The 11,560-nt window shown below is 38.9% G+C and overlaps 1 protein-coding gene across 4 annotated transcripts in view; it reads right to left on the bottom strand.

Annotated features, from left to right (window-relative positions):
- Nucleotides 1-1,202: 1,202 nt before the first annotated feature.
- cdc14aa (cell division cycle 14Aa) overlaps nucleotides 1,203-11,560 on the bottom strand; it is a 22,811-nt gene continuing 12,453 nt past the window's right edge. For 2 of the 4 annotated variants that reach the window (XM_084118998.1, XM_084118997.1), the window contains 4 exons: nucleotides 9,582-9,747; nucleotides 9,398-9,495; nucleotides 8,396-8,524; nucleotides 1,203-1,777 (listed from right to left, as the gene is read on the bottom strand). In XM_084118998.1, the coding sequence (XP_083975124.1) occupies nucleotides 1,729-1,777; nucleotides 8,396-8,524; nucleotides 9,398-9,495; nucleotides 9,582-9,747 (442 nt within the window). In that variant the 3' untranslated portion in view covers nucleotides 1,203-1,728. Of the gene's footprint in view, nucleotides 1,778-7,831; nucleotides 8,300-8,395; nucleotides 8,525-9,397; nucleotides 9,496-9,581; nucleotides 9,748-11,560 lie in introns of those variants that run through there. The other 2 variants (XM_084119000.1, XM_084118999.1) reach the window with 2 other exon arrangements.

Genomic DNA, 11,560 nt, shown 5'->3' with positions numbered 1-11,560 from the left:
AGATAAAAGTTTAATTAGCATTAAATTACTTTGCTACACAGAAAAGTCAGAACACACAGTTATCCTTTACCCACTCTATTGGAAACCATAGTTTGGCCGATTGGGCGGGCCTTACACGTCCCTCCCGCCACAACCCTGAACCACCGCTGAATGGCCGGGATCCCTGTCTCGGCTCCTCAACTAAACGTGATTGAGTGATTGATTGCGAGCCAGCCTTATATATCCATATGTCCGGGTTGGAGTGGCTAGGCATGCAAATCTCACTCGCCTATATTCGTTGGCCCATTTTTTTATTATTTTTTAGGTTATTGGGGCTCCCAAGTGAGACACGAATATGTCAGTATCGACATAACGTCTCTGTTCACTCCTTCAGGGAACGAGGGTTATGTTTGTATTACCTTAGAATGAGACATTTCTGTCTACATACACCATGGGCCCCCTTACATTGAAATAGCCATTTTGCGCCAGCATGTTTCTACAGGAGACCTAAACGGACAAACACGCTTCGTCACTGTTGTTCTTCGTGCAAAGAAGTTAGCTAAAGTCAGAAAAATAAAATACACTAGTGCATTTTCATTTTAAAACGCATAACTTTTGGTTATGCCTGCCGTCCACACACTCTAATCCAGAGTTTTAGACCCTCGAAAACGGAGACTGACGGAGTGACCCCGTCAGTCAAGAGTGAAGCAAGACACGCAATTTGACGCAAGTGACGCAACGCGTTATAGCAACGACACCTCAGACTGACAGAAACGTACAAATAAACGTGAATTTAGGCTACTTTAGTTTTGTACACATTGTCATGTTAATTATAATCAAATGCATTTTGTTTTATTGACCACAATATTATCATTGATATTTGTTTGAGAAGGGCACTTTTGATTAATTTTGAAATAGGGCAGGGGCTCGAGCACCCAAAGTGACTCTCTATCAGGCCTCTATTTCCCTTCTTTTGAAAAAAGGACCCATTAGACTTCCTTCCGTCCAATAAGTTATATATTAAATAAAGGTTAAAAATAATTAACAAATCACAGATTCTATTACACTAAAATATTACATTACAGTCTATTACATTAAAATATTACATATTTTATATATATATATATATATATATATATATATGTGTGTGTGTGTGTGTGTGTGTGTGTGTGTGTGTGTGTATAAAAAAAATGTATAGCACAAAGAATCACCACCTCACAGCCTTTACAAATGAAGAGATCTGTGTAATGACAGTGGTTTAATACATCTAAAGTATATTCCAGTTATTAAGGTATTTTCCAGTTATTAGTTATCTGTACAAAATGTTTTAAAAATCATGATTTCTGTACAATCATATTACTAAACATAACTGAATCAGTAACATTGTCATGTGATCATACATGTATATTTCTTCAAACACACATTCATACTTTCACGCACTCGTGCACAGACACGCGGTTAAGATTTTCATTACAATTGTGACTTCCTACAAAATGGTGAGCTACTGTAATGTTAGTCACAAACAAATACCAGCAGATATGTTTGATTTTGGATGAAGAAAAAAATAAATTACTAAATACATTTGTGAATAATACATCAGACTTACATATTTTATTTTCTAAATTGAAACACTGCATAAATGTATTAATGAACACTTTACGCCCAGTGTGTGTTTAACATTTTATCTGCTTTTTGGAGAGATCCGTCCACAGAATGATTCGTCCATGGTTAAAAGGTCAGCTGCGGCCATCAGTGTATAATTACAGCCTTAGTACTGAGCATATTCAGACTGAAGGGACTGTGGAAAGAGAGATTGACATTAAGAAACTGATATGAAAGAACATGTGCATTGTGCAAAGCATTCTAAAGGCTGGAATTCAGTACACAACTTATAAAATCTGAACAGATTTTAAAACACAGAGGTTAAAGAGAAAAACCGTGCATCATACATTAAATGACTGAGGATCACATACTACCAGACTTTCAAGTCATTCCAAACACACAAAAACTTGTGCAGAAACAAGCGCCTCATTGCTAGGAGATGCAGGACAAATTAAAACAATGATATTCTCATACTAGAGAGATTCATAGTCTAAAGCTAAAAAATCAAAGTCTGTGACCATCATACACAATGTGATTTGCCAACTCCGACTGTCCACAATCTGCAGACTGACCTCTGACTCCTCCAGAGCGCTAATTGGGAAAAATAAATCGAGGCAATAAACTTAATTTAATTTTAGCTTTAATGGGATTTCTAAACAGAGGGAAATGGAATTGGCTTTAATAGCACACTTGAATCTAGCTTTTATGGCGTTAACATTATCTAAAAGCATTTCGTAGTAAGAAATTTAATTTACGACTCAAATTATAGCAATAGATCACTTAGGAGCTGGCTGATAGATCCTTAACTCAATTGGTAGTGATCAAGTAGTTGTCCACATAGGGCAGCTGATTGGTTGCTGTTGCATCAGTGACCAATGAGCTGCAGCTCAACATTCAAATACTGGTAGTGTTTGCTGTTAGCAGTCTGCAGTGCGCTTTCAGAAACCCTTCCCCATCCCCAGCTCCACCTGTCTCATGGTGACAGGGTCCTGCCCTGGCAGTCTTGTCTGTCTTGTGCTTGTCACTGTTAAATGTTTCCTTGTTTGGCCCTGTCTTTGTTTGTGTGGCCATGTGCTCCTCTCTGCTCCCTTTATATTGCGCTCCTTTCCTTCATGTCTTTGCTGGTTCGTTGTTTGCTTTCTGGTGTGCTTGCTGTTTGCTTGCCTGTGCTTATGGTTAAACATTCTTGTTCTAGTTGTGTATTTGATCTGGTTTCTAGCTCCAGTGAATCCTTTTGCTTTTTTCCTTCCAGTCTTGTTCTAGTTAGTTTTTGCCTTTGTGCATCTGAGTCTTTTGTTTTTTTTCTCTTTTGATTTTATTTCTACTCTAGATTTTAATCTCCAGTATCAAGTTTCTAGTTCTCTGCAAGTTTGATCTTTTGTTTCATTTTTTGATTGCAAGTTCCAGTCATTTTATTCCTAGTTTGCTTTTTTCTTTCTTTTTGGTTCTTTAGTCATAGTTTTATTTCAGTTTTAATTTGCCTCTTGTTTTATTTATTTACACTCTGTGCCTTGCCTGTTTATCTTGCTCATTGCAAGTCTTGTGTTCAGTCTTGCCCTGCCCTGTGTCCTGAGTTTTCCTGGCCACTGATTCACTCATGGGCGTCGGAAGCAAAAAAAAAGTGGGTGGGTCCTCCCCCAGAAAAATGTTACTAATGCCATTTCATGTATTCTGATGCCTTTTAATTAATAAGTAAACTATCGCCTCCACATCGTGCATTAAATGCACAGCTATCTGTGGATTAACCTGCTGATACCATAGTCATTTGCCAGCATTGACAACTTAAAGCTGTTGTTGATGTTTGCAACACAATATTTGACGAAGGGTAAAACGGGCGTTTTTTTTGTCAGTTGCGGCTCGTTGAGAAATATAATGTAGCGATTCAGCGGAAATGGATTTTAATTCATTAGGGCATTCCTCAAGTGGAATGGATTTGACTGACGACGCTCTGAAACGTCGAACACGAACAGACAAATGCGCTAAATGTAAAAGTGAGTGGGTCCAATATCATTGGTCTTAAAAAGTGGGTGGGTCTTGTCCCACCCATATACAATGGTTCCAACGCCCATGGATTCACTGATACACTGCCTGGCAGCCAAGACTGGATCTACTTCTGAGAGATCAAGCATCAAGCCTCAGGTTCCTTGGGTTCCTGCCTGGTCCTTCCCACCACCATCCCGCCTGGTGCTGTCTCCCAAGCTGTCCTCTAGTCCTAGTCACCCAAGGCTGGTCTCAGTGGTCATCCTGTCCTATTGATTAAATTGTGTTGCATGTCTCATTCTCCTTGTTGTGCCTTGTCTACAGTCCGGTTAATAAAAAAACCCTTCACTTTTATTCTGCGCATGGGTCCTCTCTCTTGCAGATTCCTGACAGATCTTGACACACAGGGTTAATTCATGTATGTTTCATGTGCAGCAGCAGCATGTCTGTGATTTTATTGGCAGTAGCAAGTCTGCCGAGACCATATTAACATACATTAACATAGCCACATCCATAACCATGCCAATCTCTCTGAGAGTTGTCATGACAGAACTTAAGGTGGGGTCACATTAGCAAAATTTCTGCAAATTTCAGGTCCATTGTTTGTCAATAGTGCAGTGATTTATGAAGCACAGCTCACACAGAAGTCACTTTCAAACCTAGTAGCTTTCTATTGGTCAAAACGGTGAATTCGTATGACCAGTTAACCGATCACCTGGATTCCTTTTCAAATGACTGGAGTATGACCATGAAATTCACCAAACAATGGTATACTGCACCTTTATAATAATTATGAGGAACACCCCAATATCAGTAGTTATTTGCTGAAAATCTTTGCGTCTGCTGCAGCTCAAATCTTATTTGTATTTGCATATATTTAAATTTGGTAAAACTAATATCACTTTTTTTTGTTCCACAGAAGAAAGAACATACATGTTTGGAATGACATGAAGGTGAGCAATGCCCCATTCAAACCACCAGTGACAAACAGCACGCATGTTATACAGTGTTGGGGGTAACGCATTAAAAGTGACATAATCAGATGACTTTTTTTCAAGTAACTTAAAATAATGCATTACTTTTAAATTTACAACAAAATATCTGTTACTTTTTCAAACAAGACAAGCTACTTTGTTTTGTTAAATTACACAAATATACTTTATGTATTTAATCTCACTTTATTAACCAATGTCTTTGCTGCTGACCTTCGATGATCCAATTCAACCATACTAATAAGCAAAAATGACTTTAGATAAACCACATTTGTTTCATTTTTTTTATTGCTGAAGTAAGAATGTTCTTCTCCTGCATCCTATTCTTCTGCTTTCCAGCAGCTGTACATGTGTGAATTTGCATTTCCTTCAGCCTGAGGATTATTAATTTCACCTTTGGTTTGAAAAAGCCTTTAGATCAGCCAAAAAAATACTTTTTTTTAAACAATCAAGCAAGCCCAGCCCAGGTGAGAAAAAGTAACACAAAAGTAACATAATGTATTACTTTCCATTAAAAGTAACGGTTACTTTTTTAGGGAGTAATGCAATATTGTAATGCATTCATTTTAAAAGTAACTTTCCCTAACACAGAAAGCAACAGTGACCATTGGCGTCAGGATGTAGGTGTCTAGTGACGTGATAAAGTTGGGAAATGTTTAACAATTAATAGGAGTGAAGACTGTGTGAGTGAAGCTCACATCACCTGTCTCGAGCATTTGATTGCTTGTTTGCTTTATTAGACAAGTTTTATAAAATTGTACAAGAAAGCCCCATGTATTCATACAACATTTTTAAAATGGAAGACCAGGTCATATATGGAGTGAAATCACTATCAAATTTAACATCACACAATTTAAAACTTTTAAATAAAAACTAAAATCCCTTTCAGCTTGTTCCCTAAAATGTTCATCATTCAGATGCAGCTGTAGATGTACTTTCAATGTAACCCTGCTCAATTTATTGTTAGTCTGCAATTTTTCTTTCTTTATTCAGTTTTTCCCAAATGTTAAGAGAGTCTATTATCTATAAACCATTTGGAAACCTTTTCAATCTCTCTACTTAGCTCAGCTTCAGCATTTTCTTTCCCCTTTTATTGGAAACAATTATTGCTGCATCATCTGCATATAAAAACAGTACATTAGAAAATACTTTTTTAAATCATTAATAAACAAGAAAATGGACCTAACACATTCCCCTGCAGAACTCCACATGAAATAGATAAACAACCAGAGAAAACCCCTTATTTAAATCAACCATTTGACACCTATTGGCAAGGTAAGACTTAAGGCCTATTTATACTTCTGCGTTGGACCTACGCCGGAGCCTCTACGCTGTAGGCAACGCGTTGGTTTTCATTTAAATTTCTGCGTCGTCGTCCACGTTGATGCGCGCAGAGGGAGCATGTGAAACCCGAGGGAGGGGTCCTAGCAGACCAATCACAGCGCTTGCGTCCGCGTAGAGTTGACGCGTTGTTACATTTTTGGAGAGGTGCACGTCAGGGTACGCCGAAGGGTATGCGCGCTACGCACAGCCTACGACGTAGCTACGGCGTGAGTTCGACGCAGAAGTATAAATAGGCCTTTAAAGGAACCGTATGTAAGATTGTGGCCAAAACTGGTACTGCACTGCGGTGTATCCCCTCCCCCTCCCCCCTGACTCGAGGTTGCCAGATATGCTGCAGGATCCAGCAGAAAGTAAGTTTTTTCCTGTTAATTATGTTTATGTCTTTCGGATTCGTAACGAGGTCTTTTCGGTTTCGTAATGTTAGACATTTTTTATCCGACACGTTTGTAGCTGCAGCTGTGGTAACTGGAGCAGAGCTGGCAACCCGGATGCCGAAACACTACTGACTTCGTGATTGGTAGATAGGTGGAGGGTGGCGCTTCAGGCCAAAACACAACATGACAACATCAACATCAGTTGAGGGCTGCAACTTCACATTTAAATGACAATATCCTGGCCGGACTACTGTTGTCAGTGATGTAAGTATTTGAAATGAACATGATTTCTTAATGTCTAGTGACATATCAGGGCCATTTTATGATTAATTGAAATACATTTCTTACATACGGTTCCTTTAATCCACTCGCAGGCATTATTACTAAATCCCATTGCTGTAACTTTCCAAAGCAGAATGCTGTGATCTACTGTATCGAATGCCTCCTGCAGATCCAGCAACACAATCCCAAATAATTTGTCTCTGTCCATTTCTTTTCTTATATGATGTTAAAAACATTATCATTGACTCTGTGGAGTGCAGCCTCCACATTTTTCATAATACTCCTTAACTAATGCATCATTAAAAATGCCAGTTCATGCTTGAAGCTTATTAACCAATTTTTCAGCAACAGTAGTGAAAAAAACTACTTAAAATAATCTGCTACCTTCTTCTGATCAGTCATCAATCTTCCATCTACATTAAGACTTATTCTTGAACATTTACCCTTTTTTACCCTATTTGTCTTTTTTTCTATACCCTAACTCATTTAAACCTCCATAATTTTGTGTATCCTTCTTCAATTTACTGATCTTGTCCTTAAATTTTTTTTTTTTTTAGCTTCTTTTATCTCTTACCTCATTTATTTAAATTCTAATCCCTTTTTCTTTAAAACTATCATTACGTTCCTTAATTATCTTTAAAATACTGTCTGCCATCCAAGGCTCAGTCCTTTGCTTGATTATTTTACCGTGTTATGGTGCCTAACAGCGTCAAAAACACCACTTTTACATATCTTAGAGTTATCAGATACCAATATAACATCAATAATAGTTTTGCTTTTAAGAGTAATTCTATTTGGATCCAAAATGATCTGTTTCAATGCATATGATTTACAAAAGGAACTAAATTGTTTAAAAGGTTTACTGTTCTATATGATTTCCTTGTAAACAAACAGATATGATATATGTGTGGAAAATAAACTTTCGGCGATCTCAGTGAGTTTTATTCATACATTGATAGTTCTTGTTGGTAAGATGCAATGAAGAGTTTAACACCGATGCAGTTTCTGCTGCTTAAATGTTAATTATCAGGGACAAGAAAACGGATTATTGATGAATGACGTTTAGGAATTTTTGGGCAGTATGAGCAAATTCTCTGTCACTGGTGCTGTAAATGGGGCTCAAATGATGACCGAACTTTTAGATTAACCCTACCGTTAAATGATAAAATCACACTGATTATAAAAATCTAACATAAAGATAACAATTACACTGTAGCACAGAAGTGAGGCCAGAGAAATTTTTTAGGAAAAACCTAAATTGAAGGGAAATTAGTAGCAGAAAGAAAACAAGCAGGAACAGCAGAAGTAGCGAGTGAAAATCAAGGGCCGAAGAGACGACGAAGGCGAACACAGTCTGTCAGACGGTCACTCACTGGAATGGATCTGCTGAGGTAGCGTCCTGGAAACCCACTAATCCCAGCGCGGAACGGACCTCTCCGAGGGCTCGGCCGACTATAGCCGCCTCTGTTCATAGGCCTGACTGTACGACTAGCACTAACGGTGCTTGATGCAGTGAGGCTTTTGAGGTTAGCGTTGGCTTCTTGATTGAAGTTTACATGGGAGGGAGGAAGTCGGGGGTCAGCAGTGGTGTACCCAAAGCTGAAGCTGGATGGAAGTGCTGGGGGACACTGGGTTAGGGCAGGAGATGGGGAGGGCACGAAAGAGGAAGGAGGTGTGCTGGCATCATCACTGAAGTTGTTGTCATTATAGAGGTTGCTGAGGGAATGGGCTAAACGGGGACTGAAGCTGTTCAGGATGCATAAAGGGGGGTTAACAACATCTGTAATGAACCCCATCCAAAAAAAAAAAAAACACCCAGGCTGTGCATTCACTTCAATGTACCTTTTTAGATTACTGGCGGAGGATGAAGGGCTTCGCGTCAGTCTTTGTGGTGCAGTGGTGGAGGAGAGGAAGAGAGGAGCTTTGGAAGAATTGGGAGGGGAAATGTTGCCCGGTGCTGGGGTTATCCCACTGCCAAAAATAAAATAAAAAGACGAATAGCAGAGCAGTTTATTAAAAGGAAATGTTGAAATAAACAAAAATGTCCTCATGAAAGGAAGGAAGCTTTCTTTCCAGTGTAATACTTCAATATGAACAATCCTTTTCAAAACAGGAAGTGAATTTATATCTCAGCAATGCTTTTGTGCATGGAGTGAAATTAACTTTTTCACTCACTAGCCAATTTTAATTTTAATTTCCCCCTATTTGACATTTATTTGACCCATCATCTAGCACTCACTTAGATGTTCATTTTTAAAAACAATATGCATTTTTCGTTACAGCACAATGTAATGTAATCTTGTGATGTATGGAGTTTTGCATTTAAAGTTAATCATTTTAGTTGTTAAGTCTGTTTTTTTAAAGTTCATTTAGACAAAATAGACAAAATTATTATCATATAATGGTTGGTTATCAGCCATAACAATTATTGGCTTTTTGCTACTGACCAGAATTCAAAAAACAAAAAAATTCAGATATTACCAATATCATCAATATCATTAAATATGTTATTAAAACTGTTTCTGACTCATTGATTGGCTTTATCTAATCACTTTTATTCAGGCAAAACTTTACTTTTTAAGTTGAAAGACATGTCACTTCTTGTCCAGTGTGTGACCCTCTTTACACTTTGTTTTGCTAATGTTGGAGTCTTCTGGTTGGAGAACATCATAACCCGCCAAATTGGCTAGTGAGTTGATATGCGTTTTCGTTTCGGCATTTGGTGGGTTGGCAGGTGTTAAACTTCAAACCCTTTAATTCAAAAATCAGTTCTTCTTACAACCCAGAGTGATTTCATTGGCTTAAAGAACACTCATTCTTTATTTAGTGTAACTGAAGGTCTACCTAATCACTGTGGTTGTAGATCTGGGGTGGCGTTGGCCCTTTAAGGCTAGTAGTTTGTCTCCTTGCGTTGGAATCATGTCCTCTTCTCTGAACTCATTCTGTAGTGTAACAAAACACAGTGTCAACAACAATTTTACTGTATTGTGCACTCAAATATGATTGGTGGATTCAGTTCCTTCAGCACCTCATCCACACTCGCTGGCTTCAGAATGGTGCTGTCGATGGACATGTTGTCCACGCTGGAGATGAGATGGGACATGTTTCTCTCCTGCTGTCGGCTTTGCCTCAGCTGCTGCTGCTTCTGCATTGAGTGATGGAGATCACCTTGCACCCACATACTGTGCTGCTTCCTTAAGACAGAGAAACAAAGCACTTCTGAACATGACCTCTGTGTAAGACTTGGATTTTCCCGCAAAGACACAAGCTGAGATCAAATCCCCTGCAATAAAACAATAAAACACACCCCTGGAGAGAAGACCTCAAAGAAAGAGCACAGGACATCGCCTTGTCCAAACTTAACTCCTCATTTATAATATATCCTCCCTCTCCCTACTCCCTTCCTTTTCCCCTGATTCAAGTCACTGAAAGTTCACTGATAATGTCTATATATCACATGCGATTGGTAAAATGGTGTCAATTTCATTGCAGTCATTGGTATTATGAAAAAGATTGAAAACTTAGGAGAATTCTGTTTTCCTTTTTGGGTGGTGTCTCTTCTCTGATAATTCTCTCCTCTCCCCCGAAACCAGGTGTTACCCCCTGGGGTACATGAATAGACCCAAAACACCTCTATTAATATTTGTACAAGCCTTTTGGACTGGTCTGGGTATTTAAGGGAAAGTGGCAGAGCAGTCTTTGGGAATCTGAAACCAGAAAACCCCCATGCAGTGCTGTGTCAGTGTCTTCCTGAGTCTTGCACTCAGAACACACTCTCACACCACTGTGTGTCTCTGTCAGGTGCATTTCTTACTCTTAGAGTCATCTTTGAGCAATTGATGTTATGTATTTATTATTTCTGAATTGGCTTTTAATTGTTTACTTGTGTAATTGGCATCTAGCAAATAAAATGTTAATCTTGGTATATTCTTGTGTTTATTTATTCTGTGTGATTCTGAAATCATTATTTCTAGTATAGATTAATGTGGAGTCTGGTGTTTCCTCAAATCTGTGTTTAGGGTAGATCATACCGAGGGACCAATGAATGGAGCAGGGAGCACATCATTCGGATGAGAAATGGTGACAAATTATGCTCCCTTTCACAAGATGTAATATAAATCTATGGTGTCCCCAGAATGTGTCTGTGACAATTCAGTTCAAAATACCACCCAGATCACCCGTTTTTGTGTGTGTCCCTTTAAATGCAAATGAGCTGCGGCTCCCCGCCCCTGTTCAGAAGACGGCCAATCCTTCCGAACAAGCTTCAGATACTCCGTCAATAATAAAACTCAAATCTCTCTCATACAAAATCTGAGAAATAACCAGTAGCGGAGTGCAGCCTTAGAGAGAGGCTCAGGAAGAGGTTGCAACTGCGCCTGGATGTTTTTGAATGATTAGTGGATACATGCATGTAGTTGTTGTGGAGTTACATTGATTAATCTCATCCCCTTGCATGTACTTTTATGTTTAACTTTTACACAAGTTGACAAAGTTCCCAGTGGACACCTGTGACATTTATTGGTCAAATAGTGTTTTGTGCTCGTCTGTGCAGCCAACGACAGAACAGTTTGCATGCTTTGCTCCAACTTTTCCCATTGCGTTAGAACTGGTTACACTGTTGTTGTGGGTTTTCAGCGGCGCCGTGGGTGGAAACGTGCAGATTAAGGGGCGGTAATATCATAATAAGATCCCCTTCCTACGTCAGAAGGGGAGTGAAATCTGATCGGCTTATTTTTTGACATGCTTGCAGAAAAAGACTTACCAAAACAAAGTTACTGGGTTCTCACATTTTCTGGGTTGGTAGATGCACCGGGGATCCGATTATAGCACTTAAACATGGAAAAAATCTGATTTTCATGATATGTCCCCTTTAAAGGTAAATAGTTCACCCTGCATCCTCTGACCAAGATCAGAACTGGCGAGTTTCTGTCCGTGAGCTGACGATTCGCGACATGCAGTCTCAAAGCGACACCGGGTCCCTTAATGAACAAATAATTGAAAGTATGG

This window comes from Abramis brama (genome assembly GCF_963993115.1).
Source record: "Abramis brama genome assembly, chromosome: 7".
Taxonomy (NCBI): domain Eukaryota; kingdom Metazoa; phylum Chordata; class Actinopteri; order Cypriniformes; family Leuciscidae; genus Abramis; species Abramis brama.
The sequence above is the reverse complement of the archived record's forward strand: the minus strand, read 5'-3'. Positions and strand labels throughout refer to the sequence as shown.